This window comes from Phragmites australis, chromosome 3, assembly GCF_958298935.1.
Source record: "Phragmites australis chromosome 3, lpPhrAust1.1, whole genome shotgun sequence".
Classification (NCBI taxonomy): Eukaryota; Viridiplantae; Streptophyta; class Magnoliopsida; order Poales; family Poaceae; genus Phragmites; species Phragmites australis.
The window spans coordinates 19064559-19091805 of NC_084923.1; the positions used below are offsets into that span (position 1 = coordinate 19064559).

Here is a 27247-nt window from a genome sequence, read left to right on the forward strand (position 1 = left end):
CTGCAGAAGGCCGTGCATGACCAAACTACTATGGAGAATTAACAAGTAGCAACAGATTATCATCTGAAAGAGGTAAACAAAGGAACCAATTAAAATGAACAAGCTATAATTATCTAAGCCTGTTGCGGCCCGGTAGATATCCCGTGACATTGGTATGCAGTCGCAAAGTTGGTATAACTGCAGCGAAAAATAATACAGATTGTCCACATAAAATCTCCTGTATGCAGGGTAATATTTCACTTGGTACAGATCATCTTCCAAGCAGTAAAAGTTCGGGAGGGAAAGGACATTAGTTTAAGGGGATCCCTCCACCAGCATATTCAACCTCCTGCCATGAGAAAATAAAAAGGATCAGTTTAGCCAACCAATACATACCAACACGCATTACATATACCCATAAAAAGAACAGCAACCGACATCCAAACATGTTAATGGACCTGTAGAACTATTGCCTTGGACGGTATTGAAATGGGAGGTAAAAGAATTTGTCGACATGGATTTAGTTTGGCTCAATTAGAAAGCATGCTTTAGTCACTGCAGTAAAATTGGTACATTTCGTTAAGAAAAGCTCCATTTTGCTGGCAGCGACCATTAACTGGTAGGTCAGCCAGAAGTGATATTACTACCAGTTTGCAAGTTAGGCAAAGCTTCATGTTAATTGTGCAGTAAAGCAACAATCTCATCCTGTTCTGCAAGCAACAACAATTGTCACTTAGATTGGCCAATTAGATGGTTTTGAAACAGTTCAAGAACCACAGTAAAGGTGCAGCTGCCCTCAACAGATGTGACAGTGTTCCACCTGATATCTCACTGGCTATTCATGAATGAAACCAGTACAGGCAAGAGGCAACTGGTAGCAACAAGTTTGAGTACCAGCTTTTAAAACGCTGGTTAACAGCAGGCAGTAGAGAAGTAATATGCATAGTTAGTTAAAGAATGCAACCAACAATTAGAAATTAATCAGGTGAACAATAGTTTGAAATCTGCTTCTAAAAAGTAAAGTTGACTGAACAAGCCCATGTTAAAACCGAACACTGAGAAGTCAAAAGAAATTCAGGTGGTATCAGCGACATACCCGAGCAGGAGACAGTGAAGATACCCAATCTGATGGATTTGTTGGAAGAAGACCCAATGTATTAAGCTGTAGAAGCAAATACATTAATTACCTGAAATGCTTACAAAAGATTATTCTGTTCAACCAATCATGTTATTAGAACTTACCTTCCATACACCCAAACCCATGGCAGCCAAGTTGAGAGCAATAAAGAGCAACTTAGGAGCAATAGTATCCACCCTTGGGTCCTTAAATGGTTCAAAAACTGCAAAAAAGTAGTACAGATGTTTCTTAAGAAAACACTCAAGGTCTGAATTGATGGCTGGAATATATGCTTGATAGGACCTAAAGAAACCATTGATGCATCCCAAGTAAGACGTAATATGTCCTGTTTCCAAGAGAATAAAAAAGCATATTGTAACAGAAGTACTGGTTAATGATTATGCAGTTCTTATTATAGTTTGTAATCTCCACCATTCAATTCTGTTCATGAAGTGCACTCACGACTTGGGAAACATATCACCACATCATAGACCCACAAAGAAAGGAAAATTTTTTGTTACCAACAATGGATTGCATTAGATACATATTACGTTCATGCAATGTTATGTTGCTCTGTATGTTCCATACGCTTTGACTACTAATAAACAAACAATGCATAATTAAAGTGGCATTCAAGTGAAATCTGGCAGATTTGTGCCACCAGCTGCCTTATCAATTGTCATAATTAATATTTTGGGCTCTTGGAGACCATATTACATTGCTTTGGAGACTCCTAAATCAATTTGTGCACATCAGTTATTCAGCCTATAATCAGCCAAAAAGTGATACTAACATTGCATTCTTTTATGGGGGGTGCATCATATATTCATATGAACCACTAAATACTTCCACACAGTATGCCTATAGAAGACCAAAGAGAACAGGCTGATGTCTAGGAAAAAGTATATTGCTAGAAGAAAAACATGTTGAAATATGAAATTTAGTCATGCCGTGATATGACTGCCATCTATGCTATTCCTTTATTGGGGGTCACAGTCATGTTACATATCACCAGCTTTACTGCAGAAAACTGTGGGGTAACAGCTACACTATGCCCTGTTTCTGGCCTTCAACTTCTTGGCTGTCTTCATAGCAAATTTGCAGTGGTTCAAGATATATGATTATGTAGCCTAAAGTGCATAAGAAAATAACAACCCTCATTTTAGGAATCACTAAAGTGGACACATCTAATTTGCACTGTATGATGGCTACAAGAACAAGACATTATCTTATTTCCCCAAACTAAAATGTGCCCTAAGTTTCTTGCACATCCAGAATGATTCAACATGGGCACACATAAGATGATCAATGGTTACAAATGATTCAATTTGAACATACACATCAAACGATCAACAAAATCAAGATCAGAATAAGGAAGTCCATAGATGTTACAAAATCATAACTGTTGACTACTCATTACAAGTACAGCTGACCTCCTAGTCTTCCTAGCACAGCTATGGTAAATTGCTAATTCCAGTTAACAAGGAACACATACCAAGTTGCTGACAAAATAATCCTAGCTAGCAAGGATTCACATAAACGAAAATTGGATCCCTGTAGTTGAATTAGCATCCTCGGAGAAAACTCAGGTTCCGTAAAGGCAGTACCTTTCCCCACGGATCGAAGCGCGCTGAGTGGCTGCCACAGAGCGGAGAAGGTGATCCCGATGCTGAACAGATGGACGGTGCTCCCGGCCATCCACATCATGAAGCCCATCATCATCAGGTTCTTGAACGGCGCCTGCGCCACCTCCCACGCTTTCTGCTCGCACCAAAGAGCACACGCAGTATAGTTAACCACAGGCCCAAAACCTAGAAACCGACATGGGACGATCAGCTGAAACAACGAGGGATCGAGATCTGGTTTTTGCAGAACTAGATGCTATGCCTATCCTATCCTAGTCGCCAGGTCGCGATGAACGCGGCCTGGATCTACTGGGCCAACCACGCGAGGGGGGGGGGGGGGGTCGATCGAACTGAACGAACCTGCCCCTTCCATGCAGCCTCGGACTCCTTGCGCTGGCGCGCGCCGGCGGCGTCCTCCTGCGAGCCAGAGAAAGCATGTGAATTCCAGCCTCCTGGACCCAAACGAGCAGGAACACCGTGGAAGGAGGAGAGGGGGTTACCGCGTCGGGTGCGGATCTGGTGAAGCCCGGGGGGTCGGGGACAGCGGAGGAGGAGGCGTCGTGCAGCTCCACCGCCCATCGGCGGGCGAGGCCCTTGCCCTTCTCCATCGCAGGCGGCCGCTGCGCAGAAGAGATCGACGGCCTGCTGTTCCTCCGCCGGCGTTTGGTTTGGGCCTGTCTATACCTCACCCGGATGATTTAAAAGAAAATCTCACCCAGCTTTCTAACCATTATTAAATTTAAGATCTATTGCTTAAATTTATATCGGATATTTATAGTAATAAAAATTCGGTGAGAGTGAGATGATTCTCACCCGAGTTTTTTTTATACTATTGTTACTTGAAAATTATATAAAAATATAACTGTAATTTCTGTGTAAAATAATTGTTACTTTAATATAAACTAATTATAATTGATATAAAATTTATAGTTTGAATAGTATAAAAAAAATTAGGTGAGAAGAGAGACTGAATTGACTGAATTTTACAAAAGACTAACCATCTAATACAGATCTTAGCACAGATCTAATAAATAAAAATTTAGATGAAATCACCCTTTAACTTGCGCAGGTGAGATATAGAAGAACCGTTTAGTTTTGGGTCTTGGTGCTCTTTGTTGCAACAATCCAACTAACTAGTGATTTTCCGGATAGGTTTATTAGGGTCGTGTATTGCTATTACGGTTCGGATCGGTTCAGTCCGGTTCAACTTCGGCTCACGGTTAAATTTGGCAGGCCCAGTTTGAGATATTATCACAGCCATCAACCCGGCTATACTGACACAACTCTCTTTTACTTAAAACCGCGATCGCATCCCATGACCTTAACCCCAGCTTTTACATTATTTATAAACAAAAAAAACATGAACTGTCCGGACTAAACCACCAAGTCCGGAAAATCTTTTTTAATTTATCCCAAAATTTTAGGTAGGCACAGGCTTATGTGCACCCAAACCAGTTTCCACTCATCATTAGCGTTATTCTAAGCCTGATGACCGGACCTCAATTTCAAGCAAACATTGACCAAACCGATTCAAACTTGCCGCATTCTCTAGAATCACCCCGTACAAAAAAATCACATATCCATGCTTCTTAACCTAGAAAACCTAGTTTGAAAGAACCTGATCATGGACCCATAAACAAAAGGTTTTAATTTGTTATCTTCTCCCTTTTCCAACCTCCTCTTAATATCTCGTGGTTCATCTCTGACCATGAAACGACTTATTTCTCTCTCCCCCTTACCATATATTTTTTTTCTCCAAATTATTTGCAGTTTGTGGTTCCTCTGACGAATTCCTGACATTTTTATTTGCATTTTCAGTTTTGATCTCCTTCACTTTAGGACATGAACACACGGACAACAGCAAGGAGCTGAGGAGGTGACTGCGGCGGGATTTATCAAGGAGGAGGATTACCAAGACAACGAACCAAGCAGCTAATTAATACAATAATAACCTCGACAGTGATGTCGTAGATGATCAAGAGACAAGTCACAAATCATACGGTACCGTATCAAGGCCCTGTTTGGATGAGTAAAACTAATATTTAGCTAGCTAATAGCTAGAGATAATTGTTAGCTAGATCTGTTTGGATACATTAGCTAATAGGTGGTAAGATTGCTAGTAAATGATTGTCTTATCTTTGGCTAGTACTACTTTTTTTGGAGAGATAGGGTTAGGTGGGAGAGAAATACTGTCTTTTGTTATCCATTAGCTGAAATTAGCTAGATTGGACCAGGTAATGAGATAACTATTAGCTGAGATGTTGACTAATAGTTAGCTACCCTATTAACTGATCTGTTTGGATCAGCTAGTGCTAATTTTAGCAGCTAATTATTAGCTCTAGCTGATCCAAATATGACCCAAGTTTGATAAGTCCTAATTTTAATGCAATGGATGTGTATTTACTCAATAAATTGTTAGCGGTCTGAGAGTGTGTATCCTTCAATAACGAAAAGGATATGATGAACCAACAATTCTTCCCCTGACAGTAGTGTCAATGCCTCCACAAAATTTACAGCAAACCGATTGGACTGAGAGGATTAGTAACTCCTTGGGGTTTTTTTTTTTCACTGAATAGTCCACACAGTTGATTCACTACGTTTTCAAACCTTAGGAAATTATGTTGTTAGATACTCGATTGGAAGCATGTTAATCTTTCAACATACATACTTTTTTTTATCAGCACATAACTCTCTCTGTATTCGCATATTATTCGACTCACGACAGAGCAGGATTTGGGGGAGGGGGCAAGTATGGGCGGCCACTTCGCCTGTCTAGGTGCTAGGTGACACTAATACACCATTCTTTTTCTCTCCTTGGCTAGCTTGATCGCCGATTAGGTGCTAAGCGCTTATACTTGACTAGCGTGTAACTAGTGCCTAGGGAAACACTATCAAATAAACAACATCTCATAAGGAATACCATAGCAATACATGTACACACTAATATAGGTCCTGATTGTTTCTGATATCAGCAGCTTCTGCTTCTCAGAAAAACTAGTAAGTTGAAACAAATGTTAAACTTATTACTGGCTTATGTCTTTTCAAACTGGCTTCTGTTGAAAAACTAGTGTTCTGAGAGTCTAAAAATTAAGCTTATAAACTAATCTTTTTTCTCGATAATCATAAACAACTTTTTAGATAAACAACTTTAAAAAAACTTATAAATTTCAGCTGTGCCAAATAGGATCATAGTCTAGATACAGGATGTGAATTGGGACTTAGATGGTTCCATCATCAATCATCATCATATCTAATGTCTTTTATATTCTAGAGCATGGGTGATTGGGGTAGACGTACCTTCCTTTTCAATTTGTGGCGTCGCAGATCACGCCCAGGGACAGAGGCAGCAGGGGTCTAGGGGGAGCCCTGGCCCCCCAATGCTTGATTAACTCCACTAATTAGCATTTTGAATTTGCATGCAAAGAAGATGAACACCAGCATTTGGCACCCCTAATGTTTAGCTCTTCCTCCCCCCGATAAGAAATTTCTAGTTCTGTCCCTGATTGCGGCACTAGTGAGTGGCGATAGCTGTTGCCGGCGATGACGCAGTGCAAAAGGACTAGTCGGCGGCGTACTCGAAGCGAGTAAGTCGAAGATAACAACGCCGATCGACTAAGGGCGTGTTTTGATGGCTGCATGCCTACGTTGCACGCATGGAGCCTGGCTACTGCCAGCTGGCTCGCGAGAAACACGGATTTCATCCGTATCCGCGGAGCCAGGTTGCACAGTGTTTTTGCATCGGCGGAAACTATCTCGTGCGAGCGCGCGCAGCCAACCAAACACCCGTCAAACGGCACCAGCTGCACGCGCGGAGCCAGCTGGGCAACCAAACACCTGGGCCTGTTTGAGCTGCATGCGCAGAGCCAGGACGGTGGGTAATCTAGCGGCGAACGAGGCGAGACGACGATAAAACCTGCATACACCAGCAACTAGCTCTTCGACGTACCATGACGAGCTAATTGGGCCTGAGAAGTGAGTGAGTACCAATATATTTATTAAAATAGATAATAAATATTATCGTATTTATTAGAATAGATAATATATCAATGTATTTGTAAATTTAGTATCTATATTCGATATTTTAAATACCGAAAATCTAATTTCGGTCCGTGAGAAGTGAGTGAGTACCGACTTTCAGAAGGACCAGACTAAACTTAGCGTACGCGGTTTAGTATATAGTATAGTAATTAGGGGGCCTTGGGAAAACAAATTCGTTAGGGGCCTGGCCCCCTCAGCACCTATCTCTACCGCTGATATGACTACTTTTGGTCCGTTTCCAGTTTGATTTCATTCCAACTCCATACCATTCCTGATATCCAAAAAAAATCCGTATTTGTATCCGCAGCAATGTATTATCCGCTCCACTCCGATACAATAAAAGAAAATATACCAAAGGCAAGTGGTGAAGCACATCTACATCCTCCACCGAATGGATGAAAAATGACATATGAGGTTCTCGACTGCCGGACAAGTGAAATGAGCATAGTAGTTTAGCGCTCGAGTGAAATGGGCATAGCAACAGTTACAAACGCATTAATTAATAGTATAAAATATATGCAGAATATAACAAGCTGCAATATTATAAAACTACTTTTTAAGATCAAGCCAACTATACTATTTTCAAAAGTCCAGTTAAATGTTTAAAAATATATCAATGATCAGTGTTTAAACGTGATGATTGCACGCAACCAAAAAAAAAAGAAGTCACAGTTTTGTGACTGAATGGAGTAATTTCATCCTAAGATATTTGGCCATTTGATCCCGTTCGTCCGAGAGACACCTTGTAGCTCAAGAACTCTCCCAGTTGCCATGAATTTTCTTCCCCATTTTCCAGTTTTCATCAACAGAAGAGTACAAGCAAAGAGAAAAACATGCGGCTCTGGATCTCCCTCCCTCGGCCTCCCTGCCTTCAGCGCCCCCACCTCCGACGAAGAATCCCGCGCGATCACACCTGGCCCAATCACTCCTCCCCGTCCCGCCGGCCTATCCACCTCTCCACCCTCCTTCCCGCCTTACCCCACCCCGCCCCTTATCCTCGCCACGCCACCAACCGCCAAACCCATCCACCTCACTCTCCACCTCCTCCTCCGCGGCACTGCACTCTCCAAGTTCACAGCTTACCGCTCCCAAGAAACCAGAACACGCTCCCGGGAAACTCCTCGAGCTCCCGGCCATGGAGGAGCTCCTGCTGCGCCACGGCAGCCTCCCGAGGCCGGCGGCGCCGTGCCGGCGATTCCGCATCGTCGCCGTCGCTCTGCGGACCAGGCCCACCAGCCTTGCCGTCCCGGGGCTCCCGCCCGCGCTCGCGCCCGCGACGCTGGCGCCGGAGCCCGTGCTGCCGTCGCCGCCCGTGGCCGTGGACGCCGTGGCGGTGCTGCTTGCGGCGGGCGTGCCTCCTGCGGACCTCCGGCGCGCGGCGGGGATGTGCCCAGAGCTGCTGTCCGTGCCCGCGGAGACCATCGCGGCCTCGCTCCGGTTCCTGACGGAGGAGGCGGGGGTTCCCGCGGCCGATCTCCCGCGCGTGCTCCGGCGGCGCCCGCGCCTGCTCGTCTCCCCCGTCGCCGCCCGGCTCCGGCCCACGCTATACTTCCTGCGCGCGCTCGGCGTACCGGACCTGCACCGCCGCGCCGACCTCCTGTCCTTCTCCGTGGAGGAGAAGCTGCTCCCCCGGATCGAGTTCCTCGAGTCGCTGGGCCTCCCGTCCCGCGCCGCGCGCTCTATGGCGCGGCGCTTCCCGGCGCTCTTCTGCTACGGCGTGGAGGGGAACATGCGGCCCAAGGCGGAGTACCTCCTGGGCGCCATGGGCCGGGACATCGACGAGCTGTTCGACTTCCCGGAGTACTTCTCCTACGCGCTCGCCACACGCATCGCGCAGCGCCACGAGGCGTGCGCGGTCCGCGGGGTGCGGATGCCGCTGCCCGCCATGCTCCGCCCCGGGGAGGCCAAGTTCCGCGCCACGCTCACTGCCTGCGTCGGGTCCACGCCGCCGAGGCGGAGGTCGCCGCTGTGGTACGCCTCGTGGGTGGACGACGACACCGGCGCCGTTGCGAAGGAGGGGACGCTGTGACGCCGTCGGTCGGTCGTGCGCGCGCGATGTAAGTGGTAGCGGTTCTTGCCTTGTTGGTGGTGTAACATATGCATACGGAATGGCATTGGCTGCTTGTAAGTATCATACCATATGAATCTAGTTGGTTGCATTGTTGCCACGACTTGGGATCTGCTTTGCCCTTACCTGATCCGACCTGCCAGTCTAGCCACGATATGAAGTATTCATCTTCTATAATATAATTATAATTATAATATCAATTAATACTATTAAAATATCTTTTATTTTTTCATCTTTAACAGATATCTTATTTTCTATCTTCTATTGCTCTCCTCATCCACAAACATCCACTGTAAACAGTTTTGCAGACAATCAAATCCGGTAACAAATGGCGTCCACCTACTGTTACAGAGACACGCCTGAATCATTGTAGCGACAGAAACCGGCTTTGCTAAAGCGCAATACGGCCAACAACGATCGGCAAAAGCAGCAGCACAGTGATGCAACTCCCTTTTGCGGTAGCTGCTGGACATACCCTAACGTCACACTGGAGTATATAGTTTAGTTCACACGGCTCTAACTCACACCTCCACGTTATATCTTGTGCTTAGTTTGTAAGCTAAGATAAAATAATTTAAATCTCTATTTTTATATTAAAATAAAAAAACTAATTCAAATATTCTTAATGTACCCATACCTTCAGCTTCATGAATTCATAAACTAAAAATATCATGCTCCAAAAATTCTTTGAGTTGAAGCTCTGCAAAACATACCTTTATTTACCGAAACACAACAAGTGCACACACGCGGTGATAAGATTGCAAAACACGGAAGCACAGTACCCCTCTGTCTCAAAATAGATGAAGTTCTAGAATTGAACACAAATATTAAGGTGAAATAGAAAATGACCATCTTACCCTCTTTAAATACCATTCATTGTATAGGAAATAAGATTTGTATTGAGAATGAAAGTTATTTAATAGAGAGGTAAGACTAGAAAGCTTATGCTAAAATTACCTCAAAATTATATAACATTGTATATTTTAATATTATCGAATAGGCTAAAATGTCATTTATTTTGATAAGGAGGAAGCAGCAACTATGATAGATTTACCAACAACATCTTCCTTTTGCATTGTACTTTAATCAAATTACCGAAGCTGAACATGTCTACCTTCACCGACACGCTCCGTTAGCATGGAACTCCAACTGATTGGTTGCTTGTATAGGATCAACTTGGTCCGATAGATGCGTATAATCTTAGAGATAAACGTGTTTGGTTGCCCGCATATACTGTTCAAGCTTAATCTGGAGGATACAAATGTAGGCATGTAGCTTGGCCCGGTGCATACATGCTTCTACATCTACTCATGCAGGCGGGTTCACTTATTAGTATTACAAAATTATTTTCATACGAGCAACCAATCACAGTCTCAACTTTTGCATCTGCTTATGCAATTTCAGATTCGATCAACCAAAACAAAAACTTATCTCAACCTATCCAAACAAATACAACCAATAAAACACTTTTCCTTTCAATAAATATGACACCATTTAGCCTACTCAGCCTGTATGTATGGTCTATACAGACAAGCTCTATACATACAACCAATCACACCCTATTTATCCCCTACCCGGTGACGCCATGCATCATGCGGCGGATTTAGATATTGAAACAGATATCGCTCATCAAAATCGTAAAACTTTTGACTATATACTAGCTCCATTTTCATTTACTTTATCACCAATAATTCACTGTAGCCATTTTTACCATGCGCTTTTTAATAAAAATTTTACGAATACTTAAAAGTATTCAATACTAATAAAGTATATTTCACAACGAATCTAATGATACAAATTTTTTATGTACCTATAAATTTTTCGTAGAAAAAACGTAAAATCAAAATTGCTATAATACCATTAATGACAAATAAATAAAAACAAAGGTAGTAAGTTATTTTCAGGGGCGATATGACATGACCTAAGGGGGGGGGGTGATATGACATGAAGTAAGTTCTTAAGATTCAGTTATCATGTGTGCTTTCAAAGCATATGCCTCATGCCACACATTGCTTTCTCACCCCTCCAACGTGGCCTCCCTACAATATCTACTTGTCTTTATTTACTTGACGTGTAGTGTAGGATGCCAAACTTGCTATATATATATATAGAAAAATCAGTATGTACTCTGGGTGTATGTACTCTCACCTCTTATATACCACTTTTACATGTGTGTTATACTTCTTTATCACTTTAATTATACTTCATTAGTAATTAAATATATATATTGCTTTTCTAATTATTAATTAAATACCTGTGCATTATAACGGAGGTCAAAAATTTTCATGAGACAATATAGTTGATCAAAACATTTAAAATATCATAGTGCACATAACGAGTATTAATCCGGCTCGTACTTAGATTAAAAAGATAACATGAAATGTGCGGATGAAATGCACACGAATTTCTTAGGACTCATCAATGGCAAAATACACTTAGATAATTTGCTAAGACTGACATGTCACAAGATCGTCGTCTAGGTATGCCTAAACTTACAAACAATTTTTACAAATATACCTATTTCTATCATACAAACATAGATGATGCGGATGTCTCTATTCACTGCTATTAGGCCTAGCATAACGAGGTTATCCCTATGCCTGCTTCTACGGTGCGGATACTTGGCGTCGATTTTAGTCATGTGAACTTTGTGTTCTTCACTACTGTGAAGGGCCTCTCCCTAGACCCTGTTTTTACTGTGAATTACATTCTACATTCCTTTCTTCTAGATAGAAATTTCTCTATTGCTGTTTGTCGCAATAGAAACACTTTCGTGAAATGCAAGACTAGTTTGAGCACACATTTTTTTTCTTAACTATGGCTGGCAGTTTGACAATAATACAGTTTAGTTCTAACACATGATTGAGTTATTTAGCATGGAGTCTGACCCAGATGACAGCGAGATGATCATTAAAGATGATGCTTGGGTTGATATTGTGCTAAAACGCATGCGGCTGAGATGACGTCAATCATTTCGTTCTTCTAGAAGACGGCGTCGACCAATGATACCAATCATCTTATCCTTCTAGAAGACGATATCAATAATGTCAATCATCTCGTCCTTCTGAAAGTAAAATGTGTATAGCTATGGATCGTGTATAGCTAGCTAGATTTATATGTTCTGAACAAAGTGTGATGTGTTGATGTTATTAACCTTTATGGTATGTACATGCATGTGATAAAGTTCTGAACAATGTGTGATCAATATTCTAAACAAAGTGTCAATGTGTGATACATAAATAATACATGTGATGTTGTTTAATTTGTAAATTATGAAGTGTGTGTGCCATATCATGAGGCAGTCATGAAGCAAAATAGCTTCTCAGGAGGAAATAACTATACCGATGGTTTTTTTAAAAAAAATACGTCTCTATCATTTTATACAGACATATTTCAACAAAAATTATCTGTGACTCTTACTACTCACAGATGACTTCTCAGAAAATCCGTATCAGTTTATATTTGTTACAGATGAAATTACAACTATCTGTAATAAGATCGATATCACACATACTTTTGTAGATATATAACCAATAACTATTTATGACAAGATTTAAAATCCATCCTTAATAACTCATTCTGAGGTAGTGAATCATATGACTTGAAACACAATCTCACAAGAAAGATGGGCCGCAAAAACGAAGTCTAATATTTTCTTACAAGGTTCTGTGCTCCCTTACCAAGACCTTTATATGGATTTGTCTTGAATCTTTTCAGTATCCCAAAGATCTTTAGCCTTGACACCAAGGCTGTGGATACAAAAAAGAATGATAGGACTCCTGCAGGAAGATATCGAACAAGTCCTGCAACTCCTGAGTCCTGATGCTAAGCCTTTGAACGGGGTTACCCCAAGATAAGCCTATTAAGGAAGAAAGATGGGGAGTCGTGTTCCAAACTAGAGCTTCAAGAAGCTGGGTTTGATCTTGACGACTTGGTTCAATTCTCATCAGTACCTCCACCATGGTCGGCGGAGGGGGTGGCCTCCGTTCACCTGAGCCTTCTAGTTCACTGTTTCCATATTTGTTGCAGGTCCTCATCCTGTCGTTTATCCAAGGTTAGTGACGACGAGGGTGCTCTAGAGGGTCGGTATAGATAAAGAATTCCAGCCCAAAAGGAGAAATAACTAGTAAACAATAAGTGGAAGAATCATTCCAACTTAATAGTGATGCATGCATGCAAAATGAGATATGAGATGATCATGACCCTAATCTACGCGTCGGTCACATATCAACAAGTTTGCGAACACATTACACTTAGGGGGCATAAGATAATGGATTTAAAGGTTCAACTAGTTTTACTGATCGACCTATTTTCTTAACACAGGAGACATACCCTATGTGCCCATACCCATACTTAACCCATGAAAGAAAAGATGAGATGGAGATCGAGGTTTTTCCATAGTAAGTGTGAAGCAATAAGACGAGACACAACTCTAGGATAGAGAAAGAATAAAATAGAGCAACCATACCAAATTTTAAGTTTTAGCTCTGGTTAGTGAAGTTATCAAATTTTAACTAACCCACTAACTAAGCTATGGTCAACTCTATCAATCTTGGTTCTGATACCATGCTGTCAGACCCGGCCTAATTACACCCGGCTTAATTGACAATTAAGTCGATTAAAATGGGAGTAATTCTAGTAGTCCTGATATATGCTCAACAAAGCCTAAGATCACAACATACATTGTTTACAACATAGTTTCATCATAAGATATGCACAAAGTGCAAAAGTTTTGACTTTTATTACATAACTTGATCACAAGTTCAGTTTCTACTTACTAACAGAGTTTTGATACACAGTGGAAAGATATTAGTAAATCAAAAGGCCAGTGGTGCCCTTGCACAAAAGGCACCACCAGGACAAACTCGGACATTCGGTTTCTACTCCTGGCCATCTCCAGCATCGATAAGATAAAAGTATTTGTAAACCATTTAATCGTTACCTGCATCAACTTAAGGGTAGCACACTGAGTACGAATGTACTCACAAGACTTACACAATATGAGTATATACCATCATGACTCTAAGGATAATGCATTGGGTTTAATAGCAAGGAATTGGCCATAAGTTAATTTAACTTAGCAGAAAGGCAATTTAACTAATGTAATAACATGACCAACTAGCATCGACTAACAATAAACATAATCCTCAATAAATTAAACTTGCTCAACTTAAGTAAGTACTAGCACCTGCTTCTCCCAGATGCTCACATACTTTCCATTTCCCAAACTGAACGATAACTCTACAGTGTTGCCCGATGAAACTAAAGCATGCTCATGATCGAGAGAGTGATAATTTGAATTGTTCTTACACCCTGCAGGGGGTACATATTTACCCATATGACTCGGGTCAGTCCTCTTATCCCTTGAGACAACCTTTCTCATACCCGGATCATACCCGAAACTATCCACTTGCACTGACCCCTATGGAATCAGGGTTACCGCGAGCAAGTCCCGGCCATGCTTCGGCGCCTATCACCTTGCTTCTCCTCATATTTTTTCTCTTACGCGCCATATGGGTGCAAGACAAGCATTAGAATGGTATACGATAATCAGGTTATCTTGCAATTAGATTGATATGTGGTAAGTACGGAAAGTGCTAAAGTCAACAGACACCACGGATGGTGCTTAAACGATGCAAACGATCTATGACACCCGGGTCTTCTCTCCCGAACTGCCCCTAGCACCCGCTCACATCTCATCTCACTTTTTCCAACTCATCATCCCAGCTTATCATTCCTTTGTAACAGTAATTGAAAAGTCCCGTAGCTCGTGAACGACGGTGACATCCATCGCTCGACTTCTATGGAGGACCTATTCAAAGGCTAAGCAATTCTCGTATCACCTTTAAATTGGATCATGATACAATTATTCCCAGGCTACAAGGATCAGGATTAACAACTTCATCATGGTAGGTACTATGAATCAATTAGGATCTACCCAATTCCCGACATCGACTCGCTAAACATGCAGATATAACATATAGCAAGACCTAGTAAATTGACCAACAATTCATAAAAGTATAGGAGAAATATGATAGATGCTTGCCTGGTGCTTGTCTGATGCTTCTTGCATAGCACTCACAAAAATTAGCAGGTTCGTTCTCAGGTTATATCATGTGACACTCTGAAGCGTCGGCTTCTAAACAAAAGAAACAGTGCATGACCATAGTGGATATGCAATGCATCATGCCATGAGTTTAAAGCACTGAGGATTTCCCTAATTTAATTTATTGGTAAACACTTAATAATTTATGGATTTAACTTAGCTTAAACCAAGCTTAAATCAAAATATAAAGTTAAATATGCCTAAAATGGGTGTGAGTATTTTCAATGAACAGGGCATACAATACAAAGATTTACAAAATTGATTTATCGATTTTGGACTTATTAATAATTAACTATGATTTAATGAATCTTAAACCTATTTTATTAACCCATGAAATTTAAATACATATTTCATGGATCATAGTATTTTAAAAATGTCGAGTATGATAATACAAGGCTAACAAAAAGGGTTTCATAATTTTTGGAGCTATATTTAATTTTCTATGCATTTTACAAGTTGCAGCTGATTTAATAGTTGAACAAATATTCAATTTCATGATTTCTGAATTTACCGAACATTTAAATGCCGAAACCCTTTTTACACCCCAGTGCTAGCTAGCCACATCCATGAACTGGTGGGATCGGGCCGGCTTGACTCCAGTCAAAATTGACTGAGGCCACGACGTGCACAGCGCAGAGCTGACCGGTGGCTTTGGCGCCGCTCGTCGACAGAGAGCGACATGATGACATGGACAGAGGAAGATAGCAGGGGCACCAGCATGTGCACGTGGATCTGGTGGATGCACGGGTGGTCAACGGTAATGGTTGGAGAGCAGCCAGCGGCGGTGCACGACAGAACTCTACGGCGACGGTTTGGTTTAGGCATGCCGGCAGCGAACGGCGGACCATTCGGCCCGGCCGAGGGCACCAACATATTCTATGCACTCGTGCGAACGCAACGACTCAGCTATTGCCGGCAAACCCGGCTGCAGCTCGACCGACAGCGCGCCCGGGGAGGCAGTGACGGCTTGGCCACCGCGGACTACCGCGTGGACGATGGGCTAAAGAAAAAAGAACGTATGCAATATGTAGAGGAGAGCACAGGGAACACACACATGTCAAAAATTGCTCAAAACAAATAAACATGATGCTAATGATGTTTATGATGCTTAATGACATGCTTAAGCAATTTGGGTTGTCACAATTCTACAACATTTGTTATTGTCTCTGAAAAAAAAAATGCTCCGGTGCTATAATTTGGTGAGCATAAACCAAGCACCGGATCTTCCGGTGGGTTGATCTTTAGTCTTTACACTTGTATTCTTCTCTGCAAGAATTACTCTGATAATATCCAGTGCAGATCACCGGACTATCCGATGAGGTCCTCAGCCTTCTCCACTTTGTCAGAAATGCCCCGATGAGTTCAACACACAGAGTTTCGAACTTTTCGGTGAGGTCAATTCTCCTTAGACTTCTTCAATTCAATCAAAATTTATCCCGACTATGGTGGTTTCTTGATGTATTTGCATCCATGAAACCTACTAACATATATTCTTGACAAACATGTTAGTCCTAATGACTATATTGTTATTAATCACTAAAATCACAATCATACCTAATAAGGTTATTTTCGCTACAATCTTCTCCTTTTCGGTGATTAATGACAACACAACCAAAATAAGTGGCAACTAATAAATGATACCAATCGTAAAGAGCACATAGCCTTACCACATTGCTTGAATATATATTCTTACCATCTCGTCCCCTTATGCTGTGGCTCCCCCTTTCTCCATTGCCACTATCTCCCTTGATCGACCCATATAAGAACTTCTTCCCTATTGTCAACCTAGGTGCTTCATGTTACTTCTTATATCTTCTTCTTTTTCTCCTTTGTCAACTTCGGTATTCCTAGACATCTTTCTTCTTGCTTTGGTCATCAAACTTCTCCCCCTTTGTCAACAATCTCAAAAAATACTACAAACATATGTTGAACTAAAGGAAGAACGTTAGACCACATGAGAGAGAGCTTCATAAATCATGATCCATATGAAATGGTACCAATTGAAAAGATATACCAATTGTAAGGATACGAGGCATTGATATCAATTGAAAAAGACAAATAAGGATCATAATTCATGAAACTCACATGATATAATATAAACTCCATCTTTATGTGTGCATACATATAATGAAATCCACTTATGAACACCATTTGTATGAATGTAGCAATATATGCACATCTAGACAATAAGTAGAGATAGAAATTTTAAGTCATATCATAAATGGAGATAGCTTAAATGTAGAAATGAATTGTCAATGACTTGCGTGTCGACTTGCTTGATGATGACTTTGAGAAAGAGCTTCTCTTGGAGGAATGGGTGACGAAGCTCTCATCACTTAAGCTTGAATCTTTATCTTCACTCACCTATTTTCACATGCTTGCAAGTACTTTGGCTCTTTCCCTTGTCTCCCTCTTGTTCTTGTTTTTCTTCTCCTACTTGATATGATCAATTCTTCAATGGAGATAGGATGACCAATCTTGGCATTGATCATCTTCATATTCTTCTCTATTTTTGAGAAGAGCTTGACCATTTTGGGATCAATTTCTTAATCACTTGATGTGCTTTGATCATCCTCTTCATCGCTCTTTTAATCTTAATCTCCATCATCTTCATTTGAGCTTGACTCTTGCTCTTGCAACTTTATCTTCGTCTTTATGTGTGAGCATTGAGCTTGCTTTCTTGTGATGATAAGATTCTTGGCATTAGATGAGGTAGAAGTTTCCATCTCCATGTTTATTGTCATCTTATGGGCGGTGATCTTGTCGAGCACTTGACTTGGAGTCATTTTCTTGGTGTCTTTGTTGTCGTAGATGATGGAGACTATCAACTTGTACTTTGAAAGAAGAGCTTGAAGTATTCTTCTCACCACTTGATCATCTTCAATTGGTGTCAAACCTAACCTATTGATATTATTGACAAGAATATTCAAACGTGAGTACATGTCATTAGCACTTTTATGGGGTAGTTGCTTGATACCATTGAACTTAGTCACAAGCACATGATATTTCTCATTGCTCACATTCTTTGTGCCTTCATGAATTTCAATGAGATTAGTCCAAATATCATGTGCATTGGTGAGAGAATAAATACGATTAAATGTATCAACATTTAAAGATAATAAAAAGATACTCTTTGCTAATGCATCTAATTGCCTCTCATTATTGGTGATACGTTGTCTCGTCTCTTCCTTGGTGACTCTCCAAATATCTAGATCATTGACTTGCAAATAACAAGGTATTAGAATTTTCTAACAGAGGAATTTTATGCCAACAAAAAGTGGAGCACTATAGGTATCTATCCCAATCCTGGACATCACAACTCTAATATATTAGGCCTACGAAGAGCACGAGGCTCTAATATCAATTGTGAAAAACGGTGACGTCCTAAGAGGGGAAGGGGTGAATTAGGACACTTAGAAACTATTTGGCTCCAAAAACTTCACAACATAAACCTATCTCAATTTCCATATAAATGTGCTCTAGGTTTATCTAGTGTGTCTACCCTACAGCTTAAGAGGATTGCAACCTACTCTAGCAAGGTAAATTGCAAGTATATAAATGGGGAAACGTAAATAAGGTAGAGAGATAAACTTGGCATAAGAGATTTTTATCCTTTGGTATCGATGGCATGAATGCCACCCCTAGTCCACATTGAAGCTCCACAAAGAATATGCTCCCAGCTGACACCCAGTCACAGCTATTGAGTCACCAAGTCATAAAGACAAGATCTCAACCCGGATGAGCCACCAAACCACCAAGATAAGGCCTCGCTACAAGTCTCCCTTCTGGTCTCTTACCACCATGATCACTTTGAAGCTTGAGCCACCAAGGTAAGGGTCTTCACGTCCCCATACACATGTCTTGCCGCCGTTTCACACCAAGTCATAGGGTCAACAAGCTTGAGCCACTAACGCCCAAGATGCCGGTGAGTCACCAAGACTTCAAGGCACCGACATACCACTCGATACAAGCTAGGATCACTCCTTGATCCATTCTTCAAGTTGCAACACCTAGCTACAACCCACTCTAGACCTATAAGCACTAAACACTCTTTAATCTTGTGCTTAATCAGCTTAGATGATCAATTTAAGCACTTTGGTTGCTTGAATACCTTATCAAGTGTGTCTGAGCTTTCTCTAGACTCTATCAGCATGCCACCCATCAAATGACTGAGTGGAGGGGTATTTATAGCCTCAAACCTGCCAACTAGCCATTTTCCCATTGGCTTAGAAAAGTTGTTAACACCGGATGATCATGTGAGAACAGTAGTACTAACACCAGATCGTTCGGTGAGTACAAACTCAGAAACTAGCAGTTGGAACTCCACTCAAAGTATATGTGGACACCGGACATTCCGACATGCCTTTAAATCAGTCATCGTACCTTTCGGTGAGTTATCTTTTGCCAGACCGCACCACTTCTTCTTTGTATAAAATGTTCTGGTGCATTGATCTTCAGAGCACCGGACCTTTCGGTGGGTTGTTCTTCATTCTTTAACATTTGCAGTCGCCTCTGCAAGAAATGCTTCGGTACCATAATCTGATGAGCATAAACCAAGCATCGGATCTTTCGGTGGGTTGATCTTTAGTCTTTGCACTTGTATTCTTCTCTACAACAAATGCTCCGGTGCTATCGAGTGCAGATCACCACACTATACGATTAGGTCCTCAGCTTTCTCCCCCTTTTCAGAAATGCTTCGGTGAGTTTAACACACAGAGCACCAGACTTTTGGTCAAATCAATTCTCCTAGAACTTCTCTAATTTAATCAAACTTTATTTTGGCTATGGTGGCTTCTTGATGTATTGCATCCATGAGACATACTAACATATATTCTTGACAAATATATTAGTCCTAATAACTATGTTCTTATTAATCACTAAAATCATAATCATAACCTAATAGTGTTATTTTCGCTACAGGGGCGGCTTGGTCCGCTGAGTGCGGGCACGAGAGGGAGGCGGGCTGGCTTGGCACGGCTGGGCTGAAGAGAGGGAGGCCTGGGGGTGAGCTGAGAGGGGAAAAAATAGGGCCCGGGAGATATTTTCTTTCCCCTTTTTTTTCCCTATTTCTTTTTTCTTTTCCAAGTCAAGCATACTTGATCCTTTTTCTTATGAAATTTCTTGAAACACATATTTTCTTTGTTTGATTTATGCTATGAGGCGTTAGGGACATTATTTCTTAACATTTTTTTATGTAGTGCATTTGGGGTGTTACACCTGGATTGAATTGGTTACAAATTATAATTTTCTCCATTTGAGGTCCAAACTCTACCATGATTGCTCTCATTTGAACGGTAAATGCAATAATTCGAAGCACTAAAATCAACCATGCATTTGTTTACTATTCTCTATTGTAAGCCATTGAAAGGCGCATAGTTTATCCTTATTTACTTGCGCTTTTGGTTGGAAGGGAGGGATTAGAACCAATCCTCTGAGTTGAGAGACAAAATGAACTAAATTTTAAATCAGTTCAATGGGATTTTGGTTAAATATCTGGCTATCAAGCAGATGCTCAACGAACTAATGGGCATACAAAGTTCATCAGGAATCATCTCAGCATCTCCAAAACTGTCTCACGGCGTACCACTTGGCACATTTGGGGGATACCGCTCGCTGACTCACCGGCGCATCTCTACCTCCCACAACACACTTCCTCCCTCCTCTCTCCGGCGCGCCTCATTCGTCATCTTCTTTGGCGAGGCTCCCCGCCCCACCCTCCTTCTCCATCACCTACCACTAAATTTGATACCGCCAACCGTTGCTTCGCGAACCACAACAACGTGCGATGCCACCGTCGACCTTCACTGCCCAACGGCGATCATCCACCTCCGCAGCGGGGGGTCACCCCCATCCCTATAAACCTGTCGAAGCAAGGTTATTCCATCCCACACCTATATCCGTAAATCCTAGCCCTAACCTCTAAAGCTAGTTCAAATTTAGGTGCCCGTGAGATTAGAAAGATCTCATTCACGTGAGATTCTAGCAAATCTGAAAAATATAGTGTATGACCAAGCAAGCAGAGCTACCTCGCCGCACGGGCTGCAGCACGGCGGAGCTCACCTTGGCTGTTTATCGGCGCCGAGCTCGCCTTCAGCACCCCATTGCTACTTTGACGTTGCACGATGGAATCTCCCGCGCCTGCCCATCAACGCCGGCACCAGGATCCTCTTGGCGAACCTTTTCGCTCTGGAGCGGGCAAGGGACAAGAAGGATAGAATCCCGACGAGCTACGTGGTTCTTGTGAACGATGTCGCCGTGCTCCAACGCCGGAGAACCTTGACGGCATGCTCTCGAACGAGGGGGCCCCGGCGGCGTTCTTCAACTGGCTCGGCGGGTGCGTGCTCCTCGGCCCCAGGGCACGCGGCTACGCGCAGCTTCAAGGTCGCCAATAATCGAGTACTGCAACCACGCGGCCGTGATGAAGCTCGACTACTTGAGGACCCTCTGCGCCATCAACAACCTGATCGCGGCGGCGACCCTGCTCTGTATCTCGGTCGTGTCTGCCGCCATGGCCTTTTGCCTTTAAGACGGAGGCTTTAGTGGGACTAAAATTTGTTGGGCTTGGGCCTTTGCAACAGAAGCCATACGCACCATCATCTCATATTTATTGGGTTTTGTCGAAGTAAATTTTATAAGATACTTTACAGAAAGATCTATATATTTATCACGTGGAAAAAATAAGAATATATATCATATTTGAAAAAGTCTTTTAAAGAACTCGATACTACTTAAGTTTCTGCGTGGCCGGCGGACAGGTAACGTCGGAGGATCCGGTTTCCACCGCACCGGGCCGCAGTCAGATCCACTCCCTTTGTCTTCGACTCTTCGTCTCCCTTTTTGCCGGGCGGTTCGTCGTGTCTCTTCCTCGGATCGCTCCTGTGGCCGCCGCGGCGATGGCGTCGGGGGACAGCGGCAAGCAGAGGAGCGAGGGGGAATGGCGCGCCGTCCTCTCCCCCGAGCAGTTCCGCATCCTCCGCCTCAAGGGCACCGAGTCAGTATCCCGCTCTTTCCCCTCGCTCCCTCCAGCTTCCTCCTCCCCCCTGTCTTGCTATCTTGTTTGTCACACCACGCGTGTTCCTAATTTCGTGTACGCGTAGGGCATCTATCGCGCCAAGATTGCCAACGAAACACCGTGTCTAGTGACTGCCATGTTGCGAATTGAGATGTGCCTGAGCGTAGTGCTCTTTCTTTTGTTCCCTTGTTCTTCTTCTTGGGCCCATGGATGGATTCGATGTGTGCTTGTGCGATTCTTGGAACGCCCGATGCTTGATGGTAGCTAGCGTCGGACCAGATGTTGACTGTTGAGGCCGTAGTCATCGATTGATTGAGATTACTGAATTTTGAACCGATTTCTGTAGTTACCGACGAGTGGTTCTGGCTCCTTATTCCAGTTCTTGCTCGTTTACTTCTGTACGGGTCATGCAACAAATGCTTGCTGGATTGTCATCTAGAATAATTCCAAGTTGCTCCTTTTTTTTGGGGGGGGGGGGGGGGCGGTAAGACGACTTTGCGAAGTTGACTTCTGATATAAAGAAATCCAGGGCTAAAAAATGATGCCAACTTGTAAATCTTGCACTATTTATGTCATGCATCTGAAGAGGATAGAAATAGTAACATGCTGCGAATAATGCAGTACATGATTTTCTTTTCTCAACTTAAAGCATGATCTCATGAGTGAACGTTCTGGATATGGGTTACAGGTGGAACAGCAGAAATAGGGATGTATTGACATCTAGCAAGGGTGAAAAATAACTCTGGCCCATCTGTTGTCATAGTGATTTGAGCAGTTCTTGAGCCAAACTGAAAATATACTTAGATTTGGATTGTGTAAGAGATTCTGTTTTGAAAACATCCTCGTTGGAAGTGAAAAACTGCTGCTTGGCTCTACAAGCTTAACAGGTTCAAGAATCTCTCTTGAAACCATCAGATTCCGGTCATCTCTATTCCCTGATTACAAGTGAGATATAGAGTACACAAGGTACTTGAAATTTGCCTTGTAGTGTCCAAAAAGGTGGAAAAATGGAACTCATTCCGGAATTAGAACCACTAAGTCATGTAAACCTTAAATTGAAAATTAATAGCTAAAGTAGTGCATGTATACTTACATAAAGAAGAAAAATATGTTGTGTTTCTGGTGCTATCAGTTATAACACTAGAGTCTTGGCCTCGTTGGGGAGTAATAAAGCGTGTGTTTGTGTGCGTGCACACTTATTACTAGTGCAAATCCGTACCCAGTCAGTGTACTTTGTTTATTTAATTCTGATGTCTTATCAAGCTGTTCAGATTATGTTAAATCAGGGTTTCTCAAGTGCTAAGGTGTTAAAGGAATAAACTAAATGTGCAGCACAAAGACATGCTGGCAATTTAAGTATTAGATTTTCTATTGGCTTGGCTTGGAACAAGAATGCCTTGTTTGTCACCTGATGCAGAAAATGATCTTCTGAAAATGATCCAAGCATACTAAAGCACCTGTCCTAAAGCTAAGCTCACATTCATGTCCAGGTTACCTGGAACAGGAGAGTACAACAAATTTTACGGTGATGGGGTTTATAACTGTGCTGGCTGCGGGACTCCACTCTACAAATCCACCACCAAATTCGATTCTGGTTGCGGTTGGCCAGCATTCTTTGAGGGGCTTCCAGGAGCCATAAACCGAACAGTATGCCTAGTCATCGGTTGAATGTTTCACTTGTCCTTTTTTGCCAATTGGCATACTGAAAACTTATATTCCCTCATTTTAGTCGGATCCTGACGGTAGGAGGGTGGATATCACATGTGCGGCCTGTGGCGGGCATTTGGGCCATGTGTTCAAGGGAGAAGGCTTCAAGACACCTACGGATGAGCGCCACTGCGTGAACAGTGTCTCGATCAAGTTCACTCCTGGTTCGTAAATCATCTTCTCTGGATGAAAATTCGCACGTCTGGAACTGTGGGAAGCAGTAGGAAACAATGAATAAGATGCTGCCAGCATTTACATATCGCTGTAGTCAACATATGTCCGTGTCTCCTGTTACTTTGGCTGTATAAGCGTGTAACTTGCATTGCTGGGAATGGTAACTGAATCTGTTCCATAATAAGTTAGTGCTGTAAGTGATCGGTAATTGAAAGAATGCTTTACCCTTTTTTTTTCTGTGAAAGATCACAGTTTGTATATCCAAAAAGTTGAGTCAGCTAACTATGTGATTTTACTCTGGTGAATGTATTTGCTGGCTGGCTAGGGTGAATTCATGCTCTCAAGTCTTAGGGAGTCATGGAGAGCAGTAGGTGTTATTGCACATTTCTCACACAGTATGTCCTGTTCTGCCCCTAGATTTACTTTAGGTTGCCGGTTTCTTTGGTTAAAGAAAAAACTTTGTTGACAGTTTCATTTCTCTCTTTCCATCTTCACTTGAATCCTTTTCTTTTGAAATGCTCTAAACTCACTTCCTCTGAAATAATAAACTGTAACAACTTTCCCCACAAAGTTCTCCTTTTTTTTGGTTTTGTTTTGGGTGTCCAAACCGGGAAGAAGATGCCTAAAATAGGATTCTAAACACATGAATAATAAAAACGCAGTGTCAAAGATTAGTTTCTGATATTGTGTTCGTAATTGAACCTGGAGTACCTTCGAGATCAGGAATCGAGCAGGAAACAAGACGCGATGTATACAGATTCGGGCATCCGAAGGGGAGTAATACTCTACGTCCTGTGTGGATGATGTTGTATATAGATTGTCTACAGTACAAGCAAGGTGGCTAAATCTATTAAAGGGAGTAGATCGGATCTAAACTAGAATTGAAGTCGCCAAGTATCTTCAAAGCTAGGGTCTGAATACTTGTGTTGAGCTGTGTAGGCGTTGATCTGTCGTGTCTTCTCCCTCTAGGGTTCAAGGTCCTCGCCTTATAAAGAGGTCTTGACGTCGCTTCAGTCTCAACTGTAGTCAATAGGGAGTCCTCATATTTTCGATCAAGGCAAGTCAATCGACTCTAGCTTGAATACTAGTCATGTTCAAGTAGATTAACTCAATCAAGACCTTTCTAGTACAAGTATTCGTAATCTCTGAGTATATCAGGTACCGTAGATTCAGATTCGTAATATCTGAAAGTGTCCATCAGGTATATGGTATACCCTATCCATGTATAGTATACTCTATATGTGCATATATCCTATAGTTAAATATTCGACAGTAGCCCCTTAACTCCATATGTGCTCTCACCTTTCTCTGTCTAAGCTCGTGCCGCCGCACAAAAAAATCTTATTCATGGCTTCCAACCCTTTCGGGAACGTCACCTCTCCTTCCTCGTCTGGGAAAGAATCTAACTTGAAGACTGCTATGCATCCCCTAAGCAACTAGATGAGATGAGGCTCCTGACCGAAGCTTGGGCAATATCAACAATTCAAGAATCGAAGCTCCAAGAACTCGAAGGCGAAGGAATCGTTCCTCCTCGTGATCTGCCCAACTAGAAGCCAGCATCAGGTGAGGAATTTCCATCCTGCCAGTTTGATTATGAGATTGTGGTTTTTGAATCCTTTTTTCGCTGCAGTTTTAATGTTCCCTTTTCTAAGTTTCTCGTCAACATCCTCGACTATTACCAAATCGAGCTCCTCCACTTGAATCCAAACTCGATCACTATGCTTAGTGTCTTTGTCCATCTGTGTGAAGCCTTCCTTGTTATTAAATCAAGTTTGAATTTATTCTAGTATTTTTATCATTTGAAAAGGAATACTGAGAATAAATGTGTTGGATGTTGTGGTTTTCATGCACACGTCGTCGTCGCATTTTTTTTTGCGCATGTGCGTTCCGTTAGATTCGAAGCTGTGACCTCCTCCCTTGCGCGTATATTCCTTACCATCTCATCTATCTCTCACTGCTGATAGCACTACGAGATATTTTTCTTTTGACCCCCTCCTACTGAAAGTTTGTCATGATTATTTTGGCATCTAAATTACTTCAAATAAAAAAGTTATCAACTACAAAAGTTATATATCTCATTGAAAGCTATAATTTTCATATAAAATTTATCTCCGTCACCGTATGAAAAACTTATGAATTTCGACTATCAGTGCTGGTTCGGAACACTTAATTTTCTTGACTAAGACCTGTGTGGGATCTGGTGAATGTCGAATTCACCACGGAGGGGAGGGGGACGATGATTAACATTAATAGTTACTTAGGCAGAGTGTAAATCTATTTAAATAGTCGTGTTCACGGTTATAGATATACGAAAACCGTGCAGCTGCACTCCACAGCAAACCCTATTCCGGGACCTAGTGTGAAACAACGGCTATTCGAATCAGCGCCTCAGCGGTCCGGCCGCGAAGCCGATGGCCGTAGAGGTAGCTTTGATGGTGCCTGCGTGCGAAAAGTGCCCTCGCATTAGGACGAACCTGCACCAGCAAGCTAGCCCAAGGTCGGGTTGAGCCTCAGTTAAACAAACCGTGTCCAGGTGATGTTTGCGAAGACACACCGGGATCTGGGATTTGGTTCGGGCTACTTTGCGAAGACACCCCGATGACACTCGGATACTGTTCCATATACTATGTTTAGGTTCATATTGTAGCATTATTAGGTCATTCTTAATGTCTTATTTTTAGTGATGTTTAAGAGGAGGGAGACTAAAAAATTATCATTAAGAAATAAGCTTTTAATTTATACATGTGTGCTGCTAGGAACACGTTCCTTGTTACTCCTGCCACCATTTTACAGATTTACGACGTCTCCATAACGAAATGAACAGTTCAGGTGCCACAGTATTACTTCTCTGAAACTTGTAGCCGTGTCTAGAGAATTTTTTTTATATTTTTTCTTTAATAATTTCAAGAATACACGTCGGTTTTAAAAAACCCATATCTAACCTATCGTCGCCCGTTCAACAGACGAGAACAAGGTCTCGCTCGAACGGGCGAGATGTTGTGGGCCAAGCGTCTGCGACTTTTATACGATTTAATTAATCAGAGAGAGGTAGATCTCGCCCGTTCACTGGGCGAGATGAAGTTCGCACCCGCTGAACGGGCGAGACCTTGATCTCACCCAGTGAATGGGCGATATCTTGTACTCGTTCACTGAATGAGCGATATGTGCATATATATATATATAGGAAATTTTATTTGTAATCTCTATATATGTGCATATAAATTTGTTTAGACAAAAAATTAAAAAATAGTGCATATTTAGCAAAGAACCCGGCACGAAGGTAATATACGCTGACAAATATTTTATGGACATGGATTTTATCGCGACAACAAATATTGGCATGTACGGTACGCCTGAAGACTAACCTAATAGCGTGCCGCTACTATACCTAACATGCCTTAGGGAATGAAAATAGGCCGGT

General features: G+C 42.1%; 3 protein-coding genes across 3 annotated transcripts; 2 read left to right on the forward strand and 1 right to left on the reverse strand.

Annotated features, from left to right (window-relative positions):
- Positions 1-89: 89 nt before the first annotated feature.
- Positions 90-3419, reverse strand: LOC133912553 (ER membrane protein complex subunit 4-like). Its single transcript, XM_062355357.1, has 6 exons — positions 3222-3419; positions 3082-3138; positions 2704-2857; positions 1222-1319; positions 1076-1141; positions 90-328 (listed from the first exon to the last, which is right to left on the reverse strand). Exons 1-6 carry the CDS (start codon positions 3327-3329, stop codon positions 290-292), a joined length of 522 nt encoding a protein of 173 aa, XP_062211341.1. The 5' UTR covers positions 3330-3419; the 3' UTR covers positions 90-289.
- A 4366-nt stretch (positions 3420-7785) lies between these two features.
- Positions 7786-8927, forward strand: LOC133912555 (protein SEEDLING LETHAL 1, chloroplastic-like). The gene has a single exon (XM_062355360.1). The coding sequence runs from the start codon at positions 7895-7897 to the stop codon at positions 8786-8788; it is 894 nt and encodes a 297-aa protein (XP_062211344.1). The 5' UTR covers positions 7786-7894; the 3' UTR covers positions 8789-8927.
- Positions 8928-21676: 12749 nt separating this feature from the next.
- On the forward strand, positions 21677-24057 carry LOC133912556 (peptide methionine sulfoxide reductase B5-like). The gene is made up of 3 exons (XM_062355361.1): positions 21677-21924; positions 23436-23592; positions 23675-24057. Exons 1-3 carry the CDS (start codon positions 21827-21829, stop codon positions 23822-23824), a joined length of 405 nt encoding a protein of 134 aa, XP_062211345.1. The 5' UTR covers positions 21677-21826; the 3' UTR covers positions 23825-24057.
- The last annotated feature ends 3190 nt before the right edge of the window (positions 24058-27247 follow it).